At 36.7% G+C, this 27,524-nt stretch overlaps 2 protein-coding genes across 4 annotated transcripts in view; one reads left to right on the plus strand and one right to left on the minus strand.

Moving 5' to 3' along the window:
* The first annotated feature begins 3,147 nt into the window (after positions 1–3,147).
* Positions 3,148–7,384, plus strand: pth2 (parathyroid hormone 2). 3 transcript variants are annotated; one of them, XM_048191850.1, is made up of 4 exons: positions 3,148–4,182; positions 4,372–4,490; positions 5,355–5,464; positions 6,476–7,384. In XM_048191850.1, the coding sequence occupies exons 2-4, from the start codon at positions 4,440–4,442 to the stop codon at positions 6,840–6,842; spliced, it is 528 nt and encodes a 175-aa protein (XP_048047807.1). In that variant the 5' UTR covers positions 3,148–4,182; positions 4,372–4,439; the 3' UTR covers positions 6,843–7,384. The 3 variants fall into 3 exon arrangements, with proteins under 3 accessions (XP_048047807.1, XP_048047808.1, XP_048047806.1); XM_048191849.1 differs by having other exon boundaries at positions 3,154–4,182; positions 4,372–4,815; XM_048191851.1 differs by having other exon boundaries at positions 3,148–4,490.
* A 1,261-nt stretch (positions 7,385–8,645) lies between these two features.
* The window catches only part of tmem121aa (transmembrane protein 121Aa), a 42,161-nt gene continuing 23,282 nt past the window's right edge, over positions 8,646–27,524 (minus strand). Inside the window, exon 2 of the mRNA XM_048191843.1 lies at positions 8,646–12,251. Within this exon, the coding sequence (XP_048047800.1) occupies positions 10,846–11,796 (951 nt within the window). The 5' untranslated portion in view covers positions 11,797–12,251 and the 3' untranslated portion in view covers positions 8,646–10,845. The remainder of the gene's footprint in view (positions 12,252–27,524) is intronic.

Below are 27,524 nucleotides of genomic sequence, written 5' to 3' on the forward strand. Positions count from 1 at the left end.
CTGTTGTGTTTTAAAAGCCTAAAAATGGAATTATAAACCAGCTCTGTTTAAATATTGTTTAATGTGTTAATTGTTTTAAAAAAATATTTAAAAATAGAAATCATTCATATAGAAATTCTTTGTCATGATAAAATGTGCAAACGTTTTTCCAGATAAATCATCAATAGTAAAGTGTCCTTTAAATGACATAATGAAGAGGAAGTGACATCATCTGAATTTTCAGGGAGGAATTTAATTCGAAAGTGAAGCCAGAACATATGAAGTGTAACTGTCTCATATGTGGCTGTTTGGTTAGTATGAGATAAAATCAATACTTTACTAAAAAAAAAAGAGCAAATGTTTCGGTCACATGTGACCTTTTGGCAATGCCAAACTTACAACATAACAGCAAAATTCATATTTATATCATTTTAGATTACTGTTTGTATTAAAGGGGTCATGAATTGAAAAATCAATTCTTTTGATATATAAGAATATCCTGTAAGTTTCAGAACTGAAAACGTCCTTGTTAGTCCAATAAAAGCTTTTATTGACACCAGGCCCAGCGAATGACTAAACGCCGCCTCTGCATAAGAAATCAACGGCTACTTCATCATTGCAGCATTAGCCCCGCCCACTGGCGTGTTAGTGAGATGACGAGAAGAGAAGAGCGATACAGGACTAAAAATAACTACCTTTCAAAGGATCCTAATGCTAGGAATATGATTATTAATTTTCAACAATGTGAAGGTCTCCGGTGAGTTGTATTTATTTGTATTCAGCACATTTCACTTTGGATTCTTTGGTAAATCAATCGCATTTTGGCGCAGGCTTTGCAAACAGACTTTTACGAATTGAACTCGACAGTAATGCGACAACATGTAAGTAACTGTGATAATTCTAATGCCTGATCTTAATGATTCATGTACAGTCAGATGTTCTTTGTCTATGTGTCAGTAAATCTTCAATTTATACATTTCCTGTTGGGATTAACTGTTTATCCCACACAGCATCTAAAACAAATTACATCAGTTTTCATGAATGAATCCTACAAACCTGCCACCCAAATTACTTCCCTGAAGTGACCATAACATGTCCTGGCTGACTGCTTTTTAATGGGCCCTTCATGGAGGGATTCGCTTGCATAACCATCACATTACTGTAGCCTACATAATAGACTGTTTTTACAACATATTTTACTATTATATTATAGACCTAAAGAACATTAGACCATATTATTGTCTCAGGGGGTCAAGGTTTGGCTTGTTAACAAGGCTGCTGTTAGCACCTGCTTGTAGATCACTACATAATCTGGCAGCAAAAAGCATCTTTCTGTTTTGGCCGTAGAATGCTAATGTTATCATAACCTTGATAATAGGAAAAGCAGGAGCACATTTTTAAAAAAAATGTTTCACCCATCACATTCCCCTCTCAGTTCAGAATATTTATTTATATTCAGAGTATATGTTCAGAACATGTATATTACTACATATTAAAGGTGCCCTAGAACGTGTTTTCAAAAGATGTAATATCTAAGGTGTCCCCTGAATGTGTCTGTGAAGTTTCAGCTCAAAATACCCCATATATTTTTTTTAATTAATTTTTTTAACTGCCTATTTTGGGGCATCATTAACTATGCACCGATTCAGGCTGCGGCCCCTTTTAATCTCGCGCTCCCTGCCCCCCGAGCTCTCGACTATAATACAGTGCATTTACAAAGTTCACACAGCTAATATAACCCTCAAATGGATCTTTACAAAATGTTCGTCATGCATGCTTGCATGCATGCGTCGGATCATGTGAGTATAGTATTTATTTGGATGTTTACATTTGATTCTGAATGAGTTTGAGGCTGTGCTTCATGGCTAAACCTAACATTACACACTGTTTGGGATATTTATAAAGAATGAAGTTGTGTTTATGAATTATACAGACTGCAAGTGTTTAAAAATGAAAATAACGACAGTCTTGTCTCCGTGAATACAGTAAGAAACAATGGTAACTTTAACCACATTTAACAATACATTAGCAACATGCTAACGAAACATTTAGAAAGACAATTTACAAATATCACTAAAAATATCATGATATCATGGATCATGTCAGTTATTATTGCTCCATCTGCCATTTTTCACTGTTGTCCTTGCTTGCTTACCTAGTCTGTTGATTCAGCTGTGCACAGATCCAGACGTTAATACTGGCTGCCCTTGTGTAATGCTTTGAACATGGGCTGGCATATGCAAATATTGGGGACATACATATTAATGATCCCGACTGTTACGTAACAGTCGGTGTTATGTTGAGATTCACCTGTTATTCAGAGGTCTTTTAAACAAATGACATGTACATAAGGAGGAGGAAGCAATGGAGTTTGAAACTCAATGTATGTCTTTTCCGTGTACTGAACTCTTGTTATTCAACTATGCCAAGGTAAATTCAATTTTTGATTCTAGGGCACCTTTAAAGGATTAGTTCACTTCAGAATTAATATTTCCTGATAATTTACTCACCCCCATGTCATCCAAGATGTTTATATCTTTCTTTCTTCAGTCGAAAAGAAATTGAGGTTTTTAAGGAAAACATTCCAGGATTTTTCTCCATATAGTGGACTTCACTGGGGTCCAATGGGTTGAAGGTCAAAATTGCAGTTTCAATGCAGCTTCAAAGGGCTCTACACGATCCCAGACGAGGAATAAGGGTCTTATCTAGTGAAGCAATCTGTCATTTTCTAAAAAAAATTCATTTATGTGCTTTTTAACCACAAAGGAACTGCAGTAGGGCGAAAAACTCTCATTTTCGTTGTTTTACCTTTCTTTGCACGTTCACTTTGTAGACACTTTCCAACGTGATTACGTAATGCGTGGCACATCGCAGAGCTAGTGCGAAGTTAAAAAGTATATACATTTTTTTTTTTTTTAAGAAAATTACCCATTGTTTCACTAGATAAGACCCTTATTCCTCGTCTGGGATCATGTAGAGCCCTTTGAATCTGCATTGAAACTACAATTTGGACCTTCAACCTGTTGGTAACTGTTTAAGTCCATTATATGGAGAAAATTCCTGGAATGTTTTCCTTAAAAACCTTAATGTCTTTTCTACTGAAGAAAGAAAGACATGAACATCTTGGATGACATGGGGGTGAGTAAATGATCAGGAAATGTTAATTCTGAGGTGAACTAATCCTTTAATGATTTGATAGAGGCTTGTGATATAAGTGTTTATGAAAATTAATGATTAGAGTGCTAGCCTAATTTTGTCAGAGTGTACTTTAAGAATAAAAATCTCTCTTCATTTGTATGAACAGATGACCTTTAAGTAAAGTTTACTCTTTGAGATTTTTCATAGTTTGTGGGCACGAAAATCCCGAGGTTTGTATGAGGATATGAAAGGCAAGGAGGTGAGGAATAAGAGAGAAGAGAGAGTGCTAGCTTGTGTAAAAAGAGCTTATGACTCACACTCGCGGTTGACGGTGGATGTTAAAACTTGCAGATCTATGGATTACAACAACCAACGTCGAGGCCAGAGTCTACTAAACGCTTCAGATCATCTCTTCAGCCTCTTGCCGCTGACCTCATCTGTCTCACGCCCTGATTCTTTCCCTCCACGCTTTCATTTTTGTCCCTCCACTCATGTCCGACCCACGTCGCTGTTGTCATGCTCTATAATGACTGTCAGGACCTGCTCGTCTGAACCTTGCACTCACAACCGCTGCCCATTATTTTAAATGAGACCTAGCTAAAGTCAACTTCGGTAACAAGCCTCCCTGTGCTGAATGAAAATGAATGTTTTCCGGATATCGCCTATAAGCTGAACGCGTGTTTTTCCACGGTCTGATTAATCGAATAACAATGAAATATACCATAAATACACATATTTTCGTTAGAAAACAAGGTGTACCTTGCGTATAAAAAACAATGTAGTCTGCACATGACCGTTTTAGCAGTTGTCAGATTGTGTGGAGTGTTTCTGAAGCAAAAACCTACCTGAAGTTGCATAAAATGCGACAAATTGTCTTGTGGGGGATTCGGTGTTTGACAAGACCTTTCAAATTTAATGAGAGTGACGTCTTGCTTGGCCTAGAATCCAAACGTGTGCGTGGGCTGCCTGAGGACGGCAAGCACGTCACTTCAAATTCGGTTTAGGATCCTCATTATCGACCCTCATCTTGTCACTCATGATCCTATAGGCTACGCCCAGCGACAGGTAGGTCACGCGCTTGAGTCAAGGACGTTATACATACGCCATAGTGCTGGAACAACTAGTTTTGATCATGATTTTGTGATCATGCTGCACTTTCCAGATTTATCCTTTTTTTCTTTTTTGAGACATCATTAGGTGCTCTGACGTCCAAACAGTTGTCTTTTCTCCTCTTATTCTTTCCTCTATTTTAAGGCTCCATCCAAACAGGACATTCAGGGGTGTGGCCTTCTCGGTTTCCTTTTCAACAAGGAGAATGACACATGCCTTTTTATCTTTTCTGTTTCCCCCTACAACTTCTGACAAAAAGAGAGGTATATATAATCCCACACATCCGAATCCTGTATATATTCACACTGGCACTTGACAATGCACAATAGAGTTCGGAGGTAGAGCTACAACCAGAGAAGTTGATTAAGCAATACATACATAGAAAGCAACTTCTCAACAATTAATTAGCTATCTAGAGCGTTAGACAGAAATATTGGACAGTCACAAACCTCTTTGAGACATTGCATGGAAGATTTGCAAACCAGCTTGGAGTCACACAAGACTGATTGGATTTTTGACTCCACACACTGGAGACAAAAAACTTCACCACAGCAACACACAGCCAAGAGGAAGAACTACTCCACAAAGGTACCATAAACATAAATATTAACTATACTATAATTGCAAATTATAATATATTCAAATATACATAAAACATTGGCTATTATTAAAAAAATATACATGTTAATTTAATAAAAAATGTAATGTACTAAAATTATTTTTTTTACAAAATTGCAGGTGGATTTTTGAAATATATTGCAAAAACAAGACATTTTATGATAAATCAATTTGTCTTGTATTTAAACAAATATTAAAATGCAGCTATTAATGTGTACCTTTTTGGTCCATTCTAAAGCACTGCTGTATAATGTGAGTGAAAGTGTGCAAATAATGCATAGACATTTGAAATATACTTCTGATTGGCTGATATATGAGTTTAATTTCAAAGTTGCCTGTAGTCAGAACTATCTTCTAGCAATTGTCAGCATCCCTCGTATTTCTCATATCTGAGTAAATTACATTCAGTATCTACATTTTGAATGTCGCACATGTATATTCTCTACCTCTCTCATCTGTACAGAGATATTTTTCTAATATTATGTCTTGGTCAACATATTCATCTGTAGATGGTGGCTTTATCCTTGCCTCCTCGTCCTGCCCTATTGTTCTTAGTCCTCATGAGTGTGACTCTGATGGCGAGTGCATTTCCACAGCCTCAACTTCGACCTCTGCAAAGGTATAACTGTTCCTCAAAAATATGAGTATTGTTATTATTATTAATGTTGTTTTTGATGATGATTTCTGATTATTATTAATGTTGTTGTTGTTAGACCTCAATTTGAACAGGTACATTCTAAAAAATGCTGGGTTAAAACAACCCAAGTTGGGATGAAAATGAACAAACCCAGCGATTGGGTTGTTTTAACCCAGTAGTTGGGTTAAATGTTTGCTATTGTTTAAAAATTACTGTATTGCTTGCTTAAAATGAACCCAAAATATGTTGGAAATTAACATTTATTAATGTTTAATAAACATTTCTTAATAAGTTTAATGAATAATAATTAAACAATGCAGATTTATTAAAGTGCTTAATAATAAATGTTCACCTTTTAATTATTATTGTTGTCTCTGGTAATTATGTGTCTGATTTTTAATTTTCAACCTAATTTGGGTTCATTTTAAGCCAGCCATATAGTCATTTTTAAACAATAGTTGGGTTAATAAAACTGCCCAGTACATTGGGCAAGCATTTAACCCAACTGCTGGGTTTGTCCATTTTTAACCCATCTTGGGTTGTTTTTAACCCAGCATTTTTTAGTGTATAGCCTATATCCATTTGGTGAAAACTCACTAAACATTGCATGCATGAAGAGTCTATCTTTATTTGCATTTTGTTTAATTGTGGGATGGATTAGATGTGTGGTTATTTAGGAACTAGTGGTTAAATTTGAGCTAGAGACTTAAAATTTCTCATACATGGAAGTCCTTCTCCTAACATATAGACATTTTTCTCAGGTACTAAAAGTTCTGCCAGGGAAATCTTAAAAAATATACTTTACATGTCATTTTTGGAGATATATAGCATTTATAAAAATTGGCAACATTTAATAGATTACAGAGTTCTAGAAATTGCAGCCCAAATTATAAAATGGCTGCTCTGTAAGAACATTATAAATCATGTTTCATTGTCCATTTATTTACGGTCGCTTCCTTACAAATTTCTGACACTTTTCTCTCTTCTTAACAGTAACTTGCCTGCTATTGGTCAAGAGGATTCCAAAGGTGAACAGTGGGAAGTGCTGTTTCCCGCCATCTCGCTCCGTGATTGGAGCATTCAGATGCTGACCGCCCCAGATTTTGGAGCCGCTAAGGCTGAGACAGAACAGCTGGTGGGAGATGATTGGCTTCCGCTCAGCCAGTCACAGATGGAGGAGGAGCTGGTGAAGGGCTGGCCGGGCAACTGGCCTTCACGAGTGGGTCACCAGCAGAAGAGAAACATAGTGGTGGCAGATGACGCTGCATTTAGAGAAAAGAGTAAGCTTTTGACAGCAATGGAAAGACAGAAATGGCTCAATTCCTATATGCAGAAACTCTTAGTAGTTAATTCAAAGTAATTATAATGTTTATGTAATTGTAAATATATAAAATATTTAGAAAAATATTGCATTTTATGTGGGAGAAAAAAGCATTTGATCATCGCTACATGAGATAATGTAACCGAGTTAAACGCTGTCATTTTATACTCATGTCATTTGAATCCCATACGATTTTATTTCCTGCATGGAACACAAAAGGAGATATTTAGTTTGCACAGAGCTGCTTTTTTTCCCAACAAGAAAGTAAATCACATGGGGTTGGAATGACATGATGGTAAGTAAATGATGAGAACCTACATATCTGGGTGAGCTATCCCTTTTAAAAGATTGTATGTAGATAAAGGTGCTTTCTTTTCTCTTTATTTTTTAGATGATCTTTGAAAAAGGAAAATGCATGATGTGTTTGTTGGTCTGATTATGATTTGAATAAACACCTGAAAACAATCTGAGCAATTTTCGAATGCCTTAATTGGATGCACATAATCTGAGCTGCCACACTGTAAAAAATTATTTCATGGTCTGTTATTACAACATTTTTTCTTTTGTCAAATCACCTTCAATAATTAATGTGGTTCAGATAACATGATATTTTGAGTTTCTGTTGATTAAACCAATTGCTTTCATTGTATTAACTCAAATTTTTCATTTCAATGAATTCAAAAAATTAAGACAACCAGGTAACTTACTTTTTTTAGATAGATTTCATATAGACACTTTGCTTTACCCTGACACTGTGAAAGTTATTCAGTTTATTATGATTAGTTTCAGTTCATTTATTATAAAATAACAGCAAACATTATTTATGAGCTGTATAATTAGGAAATAGATTGAAGTAAGTCTCACAAATGAAACATATAGGTAAACAACACAAAGATAGCGGTTCTTTGTTTATTTCAAATCGGACATAACTGTAAAATGACTTTCTGTTCAGTGAGAGAATCATTTTGAGCTCGGTAACACCTCTAAATGATTCACAGACTGAGTGAGAGTCTGATTCAAACTGTTCATGTGCAAGTTCAAAGCTGTTTTATTAAGGCAGGAACACACCAAGCCGACGCCAACGAACTAGTGGCGACGAAAGCAGACTGCGGGGTTGGCTTAAGTCGGCAGCGTATTGGTCCAAAGTTGCCATGACAAATCAAACCGACACTCGACAGCCAACGGCCAAACATCCGTTCTGCGCCTGTGTAAGATGAAATGCCTTTCCGTACCAGCAGGTGGCAGTAGCTGAACAGCCAATCAGAATGATCAGATGGCCCGACGCCGATTCAACATGTCGAATTGGCCGAAAAAAAGTCGACGAGGACCAACTTCAGCCGACGGTGTGGAACACATTGAGAAAACTTAGTTGGCCGACGAAGAAAAACTGCCCAATGGCCGAGCGGCAGCACTTCTGTGTTCAACATCAGAACGCGACTCAGTATTGACCGAGGCTGTTCACGTGAGCAGCACGACGCATGCATGTGATGCTGACGCAGGAGCCGGCCAATAATGAGCGACGTTCTGATGCAGAACCTGGAAGCACAGCACTGTGTTTACAACATGAACAGCATAAGAGAAGATATTGTTGAATAAAATCGTTATTTTTGTTTTGCTTTTGCGCTCAAAATTTATTCTCGTCACTTCATAAAATTAAGGTTGAATCACTAGTCACAAAACACTATTTTAACAATGTCTTTACTACCTTTCTGGGCCTTGAAAGTGGTAATTAAATAGCTGTCTATGGAGTCAGAGAGCTCTCAGATTTCATCAAAAATATCTTAATTTGTGTTCTGAAGATGAACGAAAGTCTTAAAGGTTTGGAATGACATGAAGGTGAGTAATTAATGACTTTTCATTTTTGGGTTAACTAACCCTTTAAAAGTAAATCTTTCCAATTGTGACTAGATTTTAAATTATTGTTGCACATCATTTTCAACCAAATTGTTAGGGCTATTTAAAAAACACTCTGGTAACAGGTTGCCTACATGTTTGACAGTAGATTACATTATCTAGATAAATAGATTTTTGAGGCACTGTAAAGGTACCATGAAGTGAACTAAGCTGGTAAATTGAGCTGTGTGTCAAGAGGAGATAGGACCTCCCATGATGATATTAGTAATTTATCGCCAAGCCGAATTATGATGTGCTTAAAATGGAATTTTTAATGTTCTGACAGCAGAAAATTAAATAGGGCCATGGTTAAATACACCCTCATGACCTCATTAGCCTCGAGCTAGCAGGCGATTAATCAACTGATTGGAGAGGCTTTAAGTATGAGGAAATCTCTGACGGCAGAGACTGCGACAACTGAAACTCTTGCTTCAGGTTATTTGTTCGAATTTTATAATGTTTGTTTCCTTTACCTTTCAAAATGGCTTTGCAAAGGTCAAGTCTCGCATGTAGCGCCAGGAGGGGTTGTTAAAAAAATCTTCTCATGAATCCAGAATGGATGGTTATGTATTCAGTGTCCAAAAAGTAATTTTTAGGCTGTTTACTACATTTCAGCAGAAAGTGATTGACTCACACAGTTCATCATTTATTTCCAGTTGTCAAAAATATCTAGGTGTCAGTTCAGAACAATTTATAGCTCTTACGGAACGCACCTAGAAATGGCATCTCTGTTAGGACTGAGAATTGTGGTATAGGACATCTTCCTGCTGCTCAGGCCTCATGGTGAGGAAGGAAGCCTATAGAACCTCTATAACGGTGAGATGGATGAGAGGGCTGAGGATCACAGGAACTGTAATTTATCACTCCCTACAGCTGCCCTACATGGCAGCCAGAGCCAATCAGCAGTAGCCAAATTGCTTTTGCACCCCATTCTCACCAAGTGGAACTGCGTCTCAAAGCTCATGTAGAATCACAGAGTCCTGCCGTTTCTCAGCGGTTCTGGCACAAGTGTTGGCTGGGTGTGGGAGTAAATACTATGTGTTTTATGTTTGTGCTGAAGTTCATTGTTAGCTGGATCTGCATTTGCGGTTTAATAGGCCTAATTTAGCAAACGTGCCACAGTTTCAAGATTATGGAGGTTTTATTACACTTTGCAACATTTAAAATGTCACAGCTAAAAGAAAAGAGAAACAAGATAATAATAATAATAATAATAATACAATGATCCTCTTTAAAAACATGACTGGACTGTATATTAACTTATATTATCATCCAATATTATCTTTTTTTTTTCTTTTTTTTCTAATGAACTCTCTTCCGTACTCTCTTCCATTCTATCCACCCACACATACAGGCATACAAAACTTATAAAGACTGAAAATTGTTTTTGGCTAATTAAAGGTTTCTAGTTTCCATTTGAATCCCCAGGAAAAGAATCCTGTGAGAGTTGTTTTGCTTTAAAACATGCTCACATCTCAACACACAAAAAATGATTTTCATCTTCAAATCACACAAATCTTTAAAACATAATTTGAAGTTCACTTCTTGCCTCAGATCTGTTTACAGATGTTTTTTCTTGTTTACCTTACTTGGTATGCTTTGTTTCCCATTTTTCACCCAGACGGAAATTTCCTCACATTTTATCCACAGATTTTCGGAGGGAAAATCAGCAGAATTGTGTGAAATTGATTTAAACATGATGAGCTGAGAGTATTGATAGCAGAAAGCATATTCAAACTAGCCAAAATATTTTATAAATGAACACACAAGGGGCAGGGCAACTTTGAGGAACTTTGAAAACGACAAGCATTCAGATTCTACAGGAATCTGTGCAGATTCCAAGGTGATCCACCATCACACAAATCTCTTTAAAAACACCCCATATCTAACGTCACAAAACAGCTGCTTGAAATTACAAAATCTGGTTAAAATCAAGATCTTGTGAGCTGCCATTTGTGCATCCGAGCATCAATGGCCTTTGAACACTCAGCCTAGATGAGTTGCACTTTAAAAATATTCTTCAAAATCTCTTTGCTCAGTAGTAAAGGGACCAGAAGAAGGATACTTCATAATTTCCTGGTCTGAACTAACTAAGTTTTTCTTCATTCCCCCTTAACGCTTAAGTCTTTGACATTTTTGTCAGCTCTGGTCACGTGTCAATGACCTCACGGGCCGGTGAGTGCTCTTCGGGAAGGGTGGTCGTGGCGTTCGGTAAAGTTTGATTGTGCGGCACAGAGTTCTGCTGTATCTCCATTGCAATCCCAGCAGGATCTTGCGGGGGAAACTCCTTAACTTGTCGCCGGTACTCCAGGAAGGTGCAGGCCTTAGTGGCGATGGCAACGACATTCTTCCCGATGAAGATGGTCGAGACTCGGCTGTCTTGGAACAACACCATGTTGACACCTCGGATGAGGATGGTGACAATGTTGATGGTCACCAAGCTGAGGACCGGGTAGAGCATCATCTTCTGAGGCGACACGTGCTCGCCCTGCACGCTGATCTCGCTCAGAGAAACGCAAGGCAGGATGAGCAACAGGATGTAGCAGTAGAAGAACATCAGACCCTCGGCCCAGATGGGCAGACCTGTCCGCTGTGGCTCCCAAAGGTTAGCCTGGATGTCCAGGACATCCAGAAGGTCAAGAGCCACCCAGAATAGTCGACCTCGCATGTCCTCCTTCTTCCGGAAGGTTCTTACGTACTCCATGCTGTCGAGTGCGACCAGGACGAGGTAGAGTCCGGGTACGCAAACCGAGAGCAACAAAGTCAATGCTTTCCGAGCTACCGTCTCCAGACTTTTACGGTCAGCCTTGTAGTTCTGGAAGACGAAGTAGAGCTTGATCTCCAGAACGAAGATGTAGAGGAACCAGAGGATCATAGCGTAGCCACGCTTCGCAGTCCTTACCTCAGCACCCACCCACACCGCCACATAACGCAGCACTATGAGAAAGCAAATATCTCCAACCAGGACGATGATGCAGACGCCGATTTTGCGTGGGCCCTGGTTCTGCTCCACAAGGTAGGCATCCATGAAGGCCATGCTGGTCATGATCACAATGGTGGTTAAACACACATGCCGCTTGTCGGGTGGCGGCAGAACCATGGTGCTGTCTGTTTATCGAAGTAAAAAAACGAACAAATCGTATCCTTCAGAAAGAGTAGCAAGGTTAATTCATGGTGTGCAAACCGTTGTCCATTGATGCTGGTGACTGAGGAGCCCGTTTAGCAAAGCTCCACACAGTCCAATGACCGCTCTTTACCGCATTTCGAGCTTCACATGGCCTCCACAGTAGTTTAGTATGTCAATGTCTCTTCAGTGATTCAACGTGACCGTGATATATCTGTACGTGTATCCACTGCTGAGGCAGACTGTGTCGATTTCCTACCGACATGGGCCTGCTTGTCTCTGTCAGCTGACCCATATAAACAGCATGGCTGAGCCGGTCTCTTGTCGTCTCTTACTCCTGCATCGGAGCCAAGCGTGCACAGGAGTATCGTCAGTCGTGAAGACGGAAGGGGAGGTCACAGCTCTCTTTCTGCTCTGCCGGCTTGGAGCATCTGTTAAAGAAAGAAAAATTTGTTCTCTTCAGAGAATGTTTTTGACCTTGTTCCAACTGGTGAAGCTTTAAAACAAAACACTAGGGGTCACTGTGGTAATTTAGCACAATCAGGTGTAACTAACCATCCCACAGGTCCTTGGGTTTGTTTCACATTTCTCTGAAGCCTTTTATGTTGAATAGGATTTAGTAGTTTTGAAGGACACTGCATTTGTCATGTTTAAATACCCAAATAGGAATACATTTCTGTGCGTAAAGGTAAGCATTCAGTCACTTACAGTACACAGAACAGAACACAATATAGCCTGAATTATGATTTCAAGGTCTTTTTTCCTTAACATCTAACCTCATTCCTCAAGTTCTTTAAGTGATTGAACACTTTTGAATACTTTTAATTTAAAATTCCTGCTTTTTGTATAAGTTCTATAAGCTTGATCTCGCTGTGCTGCATTATCCATATTTAGGTATGACAGTGTCAGCTACTAGAATATCATTCCCTAATATTCCTATGAGCTCTGAGTCACCAGCTTCCATAGCAACGGTTTCTATTGAGAGAGTGATAATAAGTGATGATGAGTCTAACGCAGCAGGGAACCCTCGGATTTCTGGAAAGCGAGATATTATTGGATGTGCGACAAGCAGAGGGTGTGCACTCGCTCTGATATCTAGGTGTGAGGTGGCTTGATGTGAATGACAATAATCAAAAACTGATTTCCTACTGATTCTTTGCGAGTCTCGGTATGCACGGTAGACGCGAAGTGTTAAACTGCATCACATTTAAATGCTCACAACTTCCTGGAAGCAACTGTTTTAAGATAAAGCAACTCTAGTGTTCTTATTAGGACTCAACTCACGGTGACAATCTGGATGTTACCGTGATGAGTTTTCCTCTTCAGATGGAATATTAGGGAACAACAGATAAATCTGATCAAGAGATTAGCACTGATATACTGTCAGTTTTATGAAATTCCAATCACAGCAACATTTCTTGCACAGAAGCCCTTCGCCATCTCCTATTGCTAGTTAGTTCACGTCAATGCAGCTCATGTTTGATATATATGGAAGCAAACACTGAGACTGTTTGCTCACACGTCTTCTCAAGTGATTGATTTCTATCTCAAAAAGATAGAAATCATACACAATAAATCAGTACACTGAGAGAAATACATGGATCCATAGAAAACTAATGGATGTTAAAGGAAAATACAGAGTGCATGTGGCAGTATATCTTGTATTGTGTATTCTGCTGTTCCGCAATCATAATTTTTACCTACGTTTATCTTGCATCTTGAATGCATTTAGCTTTAGATAGGAATTCTGGATCCACCGAGTGTAAATTGTGCTATGGATCAATATCTCTTCTGCAACATTATGTAAAGCACAGATGCGGCCTGATGCACATGCTCAGATACATTGCCTTGTGACACATAATAGAGTGACCCCAGTTTCATTTTCTGATCCTACCCATATTAAAATAGAAAAGAGAATTGGTCTGTTCTTTTAAACTCCTCAGAACAGAATCTGATTATTCATTGTACACTGATTCTGGCCCCCTTCTCCTTCCTTTCATTTCTATTTTAGTGCACAGATTTTCGTTTCTGACAACATGACTCTCTGACCTTGTGAACTTCTCTCATCCGTTCAGTTTCAGAATGTGCAGCTGAGTGGAAGATTGAACTAGCCTATTTATTTTGGAGAGGGCGGAGAGAACCACAGAATGGGCCTCATTCATGAAACACGATGTGCAAATCGTTAGTAAAGACGTTATGACGTAAAAGTTCGTATATTTTCAAAATGTTAGTTGGTACGAAAGAAATGTACACCTACTCCCTACCACATGTAAATGGTAAGTAACATTCGAACATTGTGTTCTTTTAGGCAAACAGATGACACTGTATTTTGATGCACTATGTACTGTAATAATATATCACGAGGTCGTTTGCCCCATCTTTTTATTTTTAATTTTTTTGTAGCTGAGAGTTGAAAACTGTTTAACTTTGGGTGCAACCAAAGACTATAGATATAGAAAGACGGTTCACTCCTATTAGTTATGAATGGGAGAAACTGCAATGCACAAAATGGCGAAATACACCCCGCCTTATAAGTAAAAGAGCCAATCGCTGATTGATAAAGTCATTGCGTCACTGCAGCTGCCGTTAGAAGCTCCGGTTTCCACAGAAACCTGAAACTCCTGCATAGGACTGCATACACTCTAAAAAATGCTGGGTTAAAAACAACCCAAGTTGGGTTGAAAATGGACAAACCCAGCAATTGGGTTGTTTTAACCCAGCGGTAGGGTTAAATGTTTGCCCAACCTGCTGGGTAGTTTTATTTAAACCAACTATTGTTTAAAAATTATTGTATTGCTTAATTAAAATTAACCCAAAGTATGTTGGAAATGAACATTTATTAATGTTCAATGAATAATTATTAAACAATAAACATTTATTAAATTGCTTATTAATAAATTTATATTAATAAACTATTAAACTATTAAATTTATATTAATAAAATATTAAAGCTTATTAATAAACATTCACCTTTTGTCTATTATTGTTGCCTCTAATTGCATCTGGTTTTTAATTTCCCAACTATTTTGGGTTCATTTTAAGCTAGCCATATAGCAATTTTTAAACAATAGTTGGTTTAAATAAAACTACCCAGCAGGTTGGGCAAACATTTAACCCAACCGCTGGGTTAAAACAACCCAATTTTCAACCCAACTTGGGTTGTTTTTAACCCAGCATTTTTTAGAGTGTATGCACATTGGCTAGTCTAGCCTGAAAAATAAGCTTTTTTAATGCTATTTGAGCATAAGAAACAACATTTATGGAACAGTTAATTTCAGATTTTGTTGCTGATTTGACATATGTTATTTAATTGTGAGTTCGCCAAGCAGTTTTTGAGATTTCAGGATTTCCCCATTCAAATAGATAGGACTTGCTCTTGGATGGCCGAAATAGCTGCCCGGAGGCTTTGCAAATATGGCCGCCGAGTGAACAGACTTTCCTTGAAAGGGACTTTGGTACAACGCAGTGCTCGTTACTGTCACTTTCACCAAGCCGTCCAATCACAGTGGAGGAGGGGTGGGACAAATACTACACTGACCAACCATCCTACTTGTACAATGACTGAACAACAATGGAGAAGTTAATATTTCTGGTTGCTGTATTTTATATTTAATAATATTCTTCAAAATTAGATACTAGTAACACATCACTGCCTGGCATATTCTGTATCATCATAGCAACCGAAGTGTCTCAGCAGGGAAAGCGCTGCGCCTTCAAAGCACTCGCAAGCACCACCAGCTGGCCGTTCCCAGAAGAGCACCTGGCTTTTTTTTTTTAGCTGGCTAAAATGCTTTGGCAGACACTCGTTAATTGAATATTTATTGTTAGGCATATGGCCAATTAGTCTCTTTAGCATTTTTGCAATATACTGGAGCCAAACCTGAGAAAGTAGTCCAGAAGATTCCACAGCGTTCCTGGACACGTAATTTACGTAGTTGTAATTCATACGTGGTGATTATCCTAATTGTGAATGTGCGCGCTCTATTTAAGAACGACTGGAATTCATTAACATACACGTTTAACTATCAAATCTGATGTTTACGAAGTGTTTGTGAATCTGGAGGAAAGTTTTTGGAAAGGTCCGTTTTATGCTCAAATTACTCCGAATTTACTCATTTACAAAAATTTAATGAATGAGGCCCGTTGAGACTTTAAATACGTCACACAAAGCATGTTTTGTGGATTGTTTTTTTGTAAATGATGTATTTTGGCATAAAATACATTGAATTAATTACTAGATACTACATCAATCCTAGTATAATTGTTGCAACCACCCTGGACTGGTGAGCCCTGAGAATAGTTTCCACTTTCGATGCCTTTATTTATAGCACAAGTGAATCCTGAATAATATAGAAGGATGGCTCAAACAATATCACGTGCTCACAAATAAAGAAATAAACTTATTGTGTCACTTTTATTGGAAATTTAGGAACAGATAATATTCCAATTTGCTCCTTTTTGCTGTAATTTAAACCAATGTTTTAAATGCATTTCTATTTGGTTTGCTTTAATTGAGTTTCTATCCTAGGGCTCTATAAAATTTGGTTTCATTGGAAGTCTGTTTCTGCCTAAGAGTAAAAAAGGTCATTTTGAAGTAAACTGTGAAATATAAAGTCAAATTGGGAAATATACATTTGCATTTACAAGAAAAAAAGTTGCAACTCTGAGAATTAAAGTCTCAATTATGCTAAACAGTCACAACTGTGAAATATAAGTCAAATTATAAGATAGGGTCAAGTTGAGGAGTTTTTTTTTTTACTCTGAGGTGGAAAACAGGCCTCCATAGGTTTCTGAGCACAAGCATAACATCAACTATTTAATGGTTCTGGCTTTTGGTAGAAGATCTGGCTTTTCCATAGCTGGTTCTGGAACAGTTCGACAGACACACAAGCGCATGCACACACATTCCTCCCCCAATGTACCGTACTGTAAGTGAAGAGAGCAATGGAGTGAGAGCATTAAATCAAGAGTTTAATTAAAGTGGCAAAACACATGGGAGCAAATAAGTGTCTGGAGTAGTAGAGAGCGAGCTCATCAGGCCAATCAATACACACATGAAGAATATTCCCCTCCTGTGAAGCAGACAAACCCTAGACACTCACAGGAGCCAATAAGGCAAAGCATTACAGGCAGTGCTCTATGTTTGCTAATGGCTTCGAAATGCAACACAGTTGCACAGAACATAAATTGCACACAAAGTTGCTGCATTGCAGCTGCAACCCGTATAAATAACAAATGAGACCTCTATAATATCTCAGTCGTTTCTCATAGACAGCAATAGGAATAAAGGATGCACAACAATCCTCCTTCTCAGATGTTTCTTCTGAGAAAAGACCCCAGTGATGTCACATCTCTACTAGTTTCTCAACACCTTTACCGAAAACATTGAGAGATAAGTCTGCAGAGATTTATACAGACTATTTGAGCTCATATTTGCAGAGAATGAACTCAAATAGTTCTCATCAATTCTTCTAATATCATCTCTATTCAATTATCTGAGATGCTATTTACAATTTGTAGCACAAAATGTTTAATAACACTTTAGAATACTGCAATCAATAACTACACAAGAACAAATGAGTAACGCAATATTAACATAGTAACTACTATTAATAACAAAAAATTATTTATTAACAAATTATTAAGTAATAATATTCAGTTGAATGTGGTACAATGTAAACCCTAATGCTCAAAATAATTGGTTTGAGTAGGACAAACTTAAATTAGTTCAGTTAAATGATCTTTTATGAGTATTTAGCACTTTCTTTTTCTTTCAAGTTCACATAACTGATATATTTTAAGTAAACTGAACTGTTTCATTGTTTTGAGTTTTATTGACTTATTTCTTTTAATTTTGAAGAACTTAAGTTTAACTGAAACTGGGCTGGGATTTCTATTGTCCAGCATGCTTTGCCCATGGCATTCTCTGAATTAGTTTGTTTTAGCTGGCTAAATTTACACTAATAAAAATGTTCACATTGAGGTTACAGTGTAAACATTGAGGCTGATTGCCTCAAATTCTTTGAGTTTTGCCAACTTATTCGGGCTTACAGTATAGTTCACTACTAGCTAATCAATAATTACTATTCTTACCTACCAGAGGACTACTAAGATGTACTATATACAGGTTCATAATTAATGTGAATAATGCATAATCTATAATTAATTCTACAGTGAAGATCATGGTAACCCACAAGTAATGACTCAAGTGTTACTAAATCCTTCAGAAGGAATGATTAATTATTTGAATCAGTATTCTAAAGTGAAAAGCACGAAAACTCCCTAATAATGACTGAAGTCAGTGTAAACTTTTGAGGTTTTTGTAAGGTTTTGGATAGTAATTGCTTTTGACGGATTTTGAGTCATTACTAATGGGTTACCATGATCTTCACTTTAGAACACGGATCTAAATAATGAATTCCTTCAGAAGGATGTAGTAACAGCTGAATCATTACTAGAGAATCACTGAATCATTACTTGAATGATTACTACATGATCTTCACTTTAGAATACTGATCCAAATGACCAGTAATTCCTTTAGAATGTTGTAGTAACACTTGAGTCATTACTATTCAGAACCTTACAAAATCCTTACAAAAGTTTACAATGACTTTATTAGAGAGTTTTCATGCTTTTCACTTTAGAATATTGATCCAAATAATTTAATAATTCCTTTAGAAGGATGTAGCAACACTGTAGTAACATGTAATAACGTGGTAGTAACATAGTAACAGTCATTACTATTCAGAACCTTACAAAATCGACAAAGGTTTACAATGACTTCAGTCATTCAATATTAGGAAGTTTTCATGCTTTTCACTTTAGAATACTGATCCAAATGACCAGTAATTCCTTTAGAATGATGTAGTAACACTTGAGTCATTACTATTCAGAACCTTACAAAATCCTCAAAAGTTTACAATGACTTTATTAGAGAGTTTTCATGCTTTTCACTTTAGAATATTGATCCAAATAATTTAATAATTCCTTTAGAAGGATGTAGCAACACTGTAGTAACATGTAATAACGTGGTAGTAACATAGTAACAGTCATTACTATTCAGAACCTTACAAAATCCTTACAAAAGTTTACAATGACTTTATTAGAGAGTTTTCATGCTTTTCACTTTAGAATATTGATCCAAATAATTTAATAATTCCTTTAGAAGGATGTAGCAACACTGTAGTAACATGTAATAACGTGGTAGTAACATAGTAACAGTCATTACTATTCAGAACCTTACAAAATCGTCAAAAGTTTACAATGACTTCAGTCATTCATTATTAGGGAGTTATCATGCTTTTCACTTTAGAATACTGATCCAAATAATTAGTAATAATTAGTCAAACTTGAGTCATTACTAGTGGGATCTTCACTTTAGAATTAATTATACATCATGTATTATTCACATTAATTATGAACCTGTATATAGTAGTTCTTAGTAGTTCTCTGGGAGGTATGAAAAAATTTTAGTTATTGATTAGCTAATAGCGAACTACCTCATTTAACTGAGCGCTATTACTACTACTATAATTAATCAGAATTTCTTACTAGTTACAATATTACTGCGTTACTCATTTGTTCCTGTGTAGTTAAACATTAATGATGGAAAAGTATTCTAAAGTGTTAACAAATGTTTATTTTTTCAAAGGAATTTTTGGAGAAACATCTGAGATAAGTTAAAACTTGATAAAATAAAATTGATATTTTATTTAACTGGCAAAGTATTTATACATTATGGCAGGGCCATCACATTTTAAACTGAGCTGTCTGGCATCTTTAGTTATTTACACCTCCATTTCCCTGGCTGACACAGATCTAGCGACTTAAAGCTTACTAAACAGTTTAAACACGGGGTGATTTGCATTTCCCTTCATTCCGGAGACACTTTATTCATTTTCAATGAGCACACAACAAACTTTCCGAAATATATTTTCGAGAGAAAGTTTATAAACAATGTTTAATGTTTAATTTCTCGCGCATACTTAACAAATGGAAAAACAATGTAGTTTATTTAAAAGCCAGAAGCCTGTGGCTCTGTCACACATTTGCTTATATCTCAGCAATTAGTGAGTGCTATATTAGTGATATATAGTGATATATATATATATATATATATGCTTAGAGGTTGTGTTGCTGTGGTAACAGGCATCCATCAGACCGAATGAAAGAGACAAAAGAAAAGAAAACAATAATGAGTGTGACTCTTATTTTTGCCCAATAATGAAAAATAACAAAAAGACTCTCTGTGCTTCAATTTGAAGTGGAGGATTTCGTGCTCTTTCCCTCTTTTCATCTTGGTGTTATTACAGCAAAAGACTCTGAGATCAGACAGAGCATAGTTTTAAAGCCCTTTCTGTGGGCTTTACACAGAATGGATATATGGCCTGGTATTGCAAAACATAAACACAGACTGCTGTTTGAACATTCCCAGCGCATCTGTGTTTTCTTTGAATAATATGACGCATCTTCACTGCGAGTATAAAAAGAGATTCAACTAAACATTATATGAATCAATTCAACGGTCAGTTATTCTTATAGAAAGTGATTCAACCATCAATTATTCGAACAGAAATTGATTTAACACTCAGTATTTCTTACAGAAAATGAATCAGCCGTTAATCCTTATAGATTTCAGGAGAATGTGACATCTTTCGTATACAAACTGAGGTTGTCCTTGTATCTCCTCGCTCTCTGCCCACCTTCATCTGGTCCGTCATCCCCCAACCCTCATGAGCCAGGTCTCTCATCCTCCTCCATCTCTTTGGAGTCCTCTCCAGGGCTGTTTCATACTCTCTTTTAACTCTCCTACTCATTGATTGACCTCTCTCCCTCTTTCCACTGCATTCCTCCCCCTCATTCACTTAATTAAAACGCGAGTGTCTGAAAATCTGAGAGGGGCTTTGTGAGGTAATGAATGAGCATGCATTCTGTTCTAGTTGGGAAAATCTTACAAAAAACAAATCCAGGTCACTTTTCACATCAAAATGTGTAAGGTATTTTTGCTCAAAGAAAATAAGGTCTATTATTATTTTTGCTTTTTATTTTAATGTTCTAACATTATTTTGACAATTATGCATATTTACCTCCCCAATTTTGCATCTGTATGCTGTATTATTGATTTTTTTTTTAGTTCTGTTTTTTTTTAGTAGGGATGTAATGGCACACAAACATGAAAAATGACAATTTTAGTAAAAATATCACATTAAAATTATATTTTGAGCCACTAATCCTACACCTACCCCTAAACCTACCCATAACCATTTCTTAAAACTACATACTGTTATAAATAAAAGAATAACAGACAAACAAGCGTAGTAACAATAATTTATTTATTGCAAAAATGTCAAAAGTGGTACCAAAAGTAGTTCAAATGATGATGAGTTCCAGTTGCAGTCCTCTCTATAATAGTTTTTTATAAGGTACAGAGCAGAATTTAATTTATTAATCCGTGAAATTATGGATCCGGCTTCTCTCCGTGAAGGCGCGCACTCATTTCAAATGTCAATCCACTGAAACACGGCATGTCGCAATCTGTGACGAAGCAGGTGAGAACCAATGAGCGTTCGATATAAGTGCCGTAAACCATGTCGTAAAGTTTCTCAAGGGTGGCACAGGCGCATTGGCGCTAACTTTCAAATTTGAATTATAACGAGCGCGAACTTTGACTGTGACGGTCGCTGCTGCTGAGAATGAAGATGAAGATCGATGGATAAAGGGCTGAATTTGGATCTGTTCCTTACAAACATATGGATTGTAAGGATATGGAGCACAGCAAACAAAGATGTGATTTGTGAATTTATGCTGTGCTTTGGTGTATCTTATGGTTGTATTGTCAGTCGCTGCATAGGAGAAAATCGCATAGCAAAATATTACAAAATGGTTAAACAATTACAGAAATTTTATTCATTTTAAGGCTTCAAAGTGTAGTTTCGTTTAACATTATGTAATCCCCCGAAAACGAGTCTGCAGCACGAACAGAAATGTTATTTTCATATTACGTAGATGAGTAAACTGCTTTCAATAAATTCAACTAAAAACATGTAGGCCTATTGATATGACCACTGAATACAATAGATTCAAATCATTAAAGCCATGATTTTAATATTAATACATGGGAATTCATTCATATAAATTCACACTTTACGTTAGATGATTTACGTTTTTATTGCTGTTAATACATAAGTATGCTATAAATACGTCATTGTTGTACGTTTTTGTGTGTATGAAAACGTAAGTAAATGTACGTGTGGTAGAACCACACTTGACGTAAAAATACACACGTATTCTCATGAGATCACGTTGGTACAGCAGGGGGGAGAAAAAAATATATCTCTGCTAATGCTGTAAACTATATACAGGGAGCACTTTCTTGCACATCACTATCATATTAAAGGTTACAACAGATCCCAAACTATTAAAGTCAGTTGCCATTTATTTTTTAGATATAATAATCAACACTTAAAAAAAGTAAATTGCACATAAGGCAGGTTTTGCATTAACTTCTAAAACTAATTATACAATTATTTTTCAATTATGTTTCAACTCCAATTCATTTTTGAAATACAATCATTTACACAGTTATTAAGTACTTACACAGTACATATATTAAGACATTACTAACATGTAAAGTAAACATAATGAATACATAAGCTAATATAGTGCAGAAATTTAGTGAAATGGTTCTCTCTAGAGTTCATTTCTCTAGTGAACTAACATGCTGTGGACACTAAATGACTTGCCTGAGGTAAATGTAATGCTACGTGAGATATTATTCTCAAGCTGTTTTATTGATGTCTTTCCGCAGTTGAAACACGGGTTGAGAGATTACATGTAAACATATCTAAACATAGATTGTCTGTTGTTCTTCTTCTGCAATTTTTCCTGTTGTGGCGGTTAGCAATCGGCGTTGCATTACTGCGCACGCCCCCTTCTGGATTGGAGTGTGGATCGCCTGCGACCGTCTGTATTCGTCATCTGATGTATGCAATGAACTGTGATGTCCGTACTGTAATGGTTCGGGACGAATACATGTACCCTTACACCCCTATTATATAGATTTAATTTTGTTCAGTCATTTAACTGTATAACAGTACTTTTTTATTCAATCTGGATTAATTAAAGGCAGTTATACAAATACTGGGCCCTGTGATGGCAAGAGCCCACTAACATTATCAAAGGCAGTGTTAAATAAGATATATAGTAGGACTGGGAAAAAAATTAATTCCCCTATTGCAATTTTTTTTTAATGATTTTAAAATCTTTTTTTTTTTTTATTCCAGAAACGATAATAAGCCATATTAAATTGCTTTATTTTAGTCCTTGCTTATAGACGAGGCTGAGAAAAGTTACCTCTTTTATTTCAGGGCGCTGTGTGTTGTGGACAAGAGAAAGTGAAAAATGGCGAACGGAGAGACATCTACGGATATACGACCTACACCATCATGTTTAAGTGTATCATTCAACTTTTCCCCATGGTCTAGAGTTAAAAAAGCAAACACAATTCTCAATACATAGCAATATCGAATCACAATAAAAATCACAATATATATCATACCGGCACCCAAGTATCGTGCTAGTATGGAATCGGGAGATAGGTTTATCATCCCAACCCCTACTATATAAGAAAGCATATATTTTCATGTAAAGACTATTTTTTACTGTGAAATATAAAATTATGAAAAGTATTATTCTGAAAATTTTTCAATTAAGCTGACATCTGTTTGTCTCTTATCTGTCAATATTATAATTTGTGATTATTATTATTGTTACTGTAATTATTATACATACATACATACTTTTTATTTTATTCTACACTAACTGCCAAGCACCTCCTGGGGGTCCCTAGACCATGATTTAAAAAATACTTGAAAATTTTAAAATATTATTATTGTTATTATTATTATTGAAATTAGAAGGAAGATCCTGCTTAAATGTTATGAATATAATGCCACAATAGCTGGGTTTCCATCCAAATGTTCGGAGAAAAAAAAAAAACCCACACAAACAAATGCAAATTAGGTGTGTTTCCAACAAGTTGTTCGAGCGGATGATGGTGGTTTTGGTAACCTAATAACCAACAGTAAATAAAATCAGCGGAAACAGCCGATAAGTCACTTAAAATAAATACTTAAAAATGCGCATAAAAATAGGGTGATGGAAACATAGCTTATGAAAAAAAAGCTTTGATTTAAAAAAAAAAAAAAAAAGTAAAATAAAATTTCTCATTTTCTTCTGATGTTAAGGATGAAATATGTCCAAGGCACGTTCTTGACATTGGTTTCCTGTGTAATTTTCTCCCATGTGACTGTGTATGTATCATTGGCACTGTGAATGGACTCTGTGAGTAGGTCAGTCAGGAACAGACAGGACTGGAGGGGAGGAAACAGAGCTCAGCAGAATCAGATAGAGAGCTTGACGGCCTGAAGGCCTCTCCAGTAATCATATCAACATGTTCATCCAGCCTGGCAGCCGCAATGAGCAAGAACTCCCCATGGAGCTATATCAGCAAGAGCAGCCTGAGCTCAGCAACACAGACTCATAATGCTATCTTGTCTCTGCTCAGAGACAGGCCAAGACCCATCCTTTAAGACAAAGTCTGCTCTGTGGATTTGGGCTATTTTAGTGAAACGTCAGTTCATCTTCCATTTGATGTTTACACGCTTTCTGGGTTAAAGCCGTATGGAACAGCATTTGCAATATCAACAAGCTTCTAACACTATCATGTTTTTGCATACTATTTATCAAAATTAAATCACATCAAAGCAGTGGCAGCTGGTGGGTTTTAAAATAGGGGAGGCACACTAAATTGTAGCAGTCTTGGGATCCCCTCCTGAGTATTTTTTTCCCCTTAACTGCTTTAAATGGCTTTTTTGGTCGCTTTTAGACTTTAAAGGAAAATGACACAAGACAATATAAATATAGGCTAATTTCACTAGTCTTTCACTTGAAACAAAAATCCATCCTTCTGTCCTTTTAAATATCAGTGTTGAAAGAGAATGTTTGGCTGTTTATTGAAGCTGATTTCTGCAGCCTATATGTCCAACTTTGGCATGGGGTCCTCCTTGATTTTTAATTTGTAGCTGCTGTTCGAGTGGTAGCTTGGTACATTTGTTGGTCAAATATTCAATATCTCTTCTCTCCATAATAAAGGTAGTTGGTACTTCATCAGCGGTAGCAGTTCAAACTAATATCATGTGATTTACATCTCTACGATGATTGGTTCATATACCAAGGAAGGCTAGCCTTCTCTGAGATGTATTTTTTTCTCAACACTAACTGCTGAAACTCGATTGTGATTTGCTCTTTTTTTACCAACAGAGGCAAAAGTCTCTGGCTATGGATTTTGCCTCCCCTTCTCTTTCCCGCCTTGGCACAGTTTTCCCGAATGACTGTAATTACATAGGCAGATTTGTGAAGGGCAGCGGTGGTTCCGACTTCAGTAATATTTCATGGTGTTACAGTGGTGAAATTACAAACAAGAAATACACATTCTGAGACATGAAATGAATAAATGGGAATTTTATTAACATTAAATCATCCTTTTCCCAGTTTCACTTTAAATTTTTGCCTCTCTAGCCTCCCCTGATGAGCTGCCACTGCATCAAAGTCTTATCAAGTATATGAATTTGTAAAACTGGTCAAAAATGTAGGGGTTATCTTTGATCCTGAATTAAAATTTGACAAACAAATACATTCTGTAGCAAGGGCTACTTCCAGTTAGTTAGCTTGAAAATTTTCTTACTTTTAACCCTTGTGCTGTGCTGGAAATCCTTTACCTAATTGACCCTTCGCCGGGGGTTTGATTGACAGGCGATCTAACCAATCATAACACCAAATCTGCCATTTTGTCCAATAAAGCACTCAGGGGAGTTAGTAGATTAACATCGGTGGACTTGAACTTGAAAAATGGTGTGTACTGACATCTTTCTGCGGTTGAAACATGTTTTTTTGATGCTATAAATGAACAAGTAGGAAGAGATAATCGGTTCACGAGCAGCTTCAACTGAGGCACTACAGCGACCTGTCACGACAAATTAAAGAGCCACAAAATGGTATTTATTGTTTAAATTTCTTTAAAATGACAAAATTTGGAATTTGAGACTTTGTTTCATATCAGAAGTAACCTGCTCTGTCTTGTCTATTGACGCACTGTCAGTGTCCTCTTTGCTTCGCGATGTTTTTCACTGCGTGAGAACATGATGTGTGTCAATTCGGTGTTCCCGGTCGAAAATGACTGGCCTTTTAAATTACTTGTAAATCTCTCTATATTATCCCCAAAAGCTGGATTCAATCTTTTTGTCAGCTTGTTTTCTTTCAATTAGTACAGGTTTTGTATTTATTTTTGGAACTGATTGATCATAGGCTTCATTGAGTTTATGGTTAATTAAGGTTCTGCACCTCAGTTTTTGAGTGAAAAAGTTCACTCAAGCTTATTCACCTAAAAAAAATGGTGAGGTGCATAAGCAAAGATCAATGAGGCCTGCAATCAAACAGTTTTCAAACCTGTTCTAAATGAAAGAAAACAAGTTGATAAAAAGATTGAATCTTTAGGCAATAAATTATGTTTTATTAACAACCTTCAGGAGGAGCACATTCAGATAATCTATAATCATCAAGAGGAGGCCTATATAGCCGACTCACCTCTGTCGCACGACAATTTTCCAGCATCCCTGCTCCACCACCCCACTCTGAGTTCGGACCACATTCCGAGCTCGGAGCCCTCCCCCCCCGGTCAGAACGGCAGATATGCATACTCTTTACTCGATTCAATTATACGCAAGTGTGAACTTGTGAACATAACGAGAGATTTACAAGCAATTTAAAAGGCTGGTCATTTTTGACTGAGAACACTAAATTTTAGGAAGTTGTTAAATGCTGATTCGACAAATCAAGCTTGGGTAACACACTGATCCGACAAAACCCAACAAAGTGTCTGTTGCCATCTGTCGGTGCAGTGTGAATTGGTCTTTATATGTCAGAATAAATCTGATAGAAACTGGTAGAAAATGCTACAGCTCACTGTCTTAGCTTCACTTCATTGGTAAAATACAATACAATACATGATTGATTTCAAGATTATTTGTATTTAAAGCTCTGCTTGCCTTTATTTATATTTTGGATCTTCTTTGTCTTTGTTCTTCTCAAAGAACTCTTAGATCCTCCTCTCAGTTGTTATTAACAGTTCCACAGTCACAATTAAAAACCTTTTAAAGCCTTTTTTTGGCACCCAGGCTTTGTACTTTACCCATTTCCCTCACAATATCTACATTTTAATCATCTCTTAATACTTTATCCCACAGTTTCACAGACAAGGCTTAAGCCTAGTCCCAGACTAAAATGCATCTTTGAGCTGTTTTAACTGAAAGCAACTTACACTGGCATTTCGATTGTCTGTGGGCGCATTCATATTATCTAATGTTGTCCATTAGATAAAAAATCTGGGGAAAAAAACACATTTACCCGCCCATAGACCCTCCCCTCAAAGACAACAGGACAGAAGTGGTTGAAAGTGGACAAAAGAGACGGATTAAAATACCAGGTGTATGTGTCTTCCTCGTCCAGGTGTAAATATGGCCTAAATGACTTGAGGTAAATGCAATGTTACGTGAGATATTATTCTCAAGCTGTTTAAATTGATGTCTTTCCGCGGTTGAAACACTGGTTGAGAGATTACACGTAAACATTTCTATGCATAGATCATC

Source organism: Megalobrama amblycephala, linkage group LG5 (genome assembly GCF_018812025.1).
Source record: "Megalobrama amblycephala isolate DHTTF-2021 linkage group LG5, ASM1881202v1, whole genome shotgun sequence".
NCBI classification, from domain to species: domain Eukaryota; kingdom Metazoa; phylum Chordata; class Actinopteri; order Cypriniformes; family Xenocyprididae; genus Megalobrama; species Megalobrama amblycephala.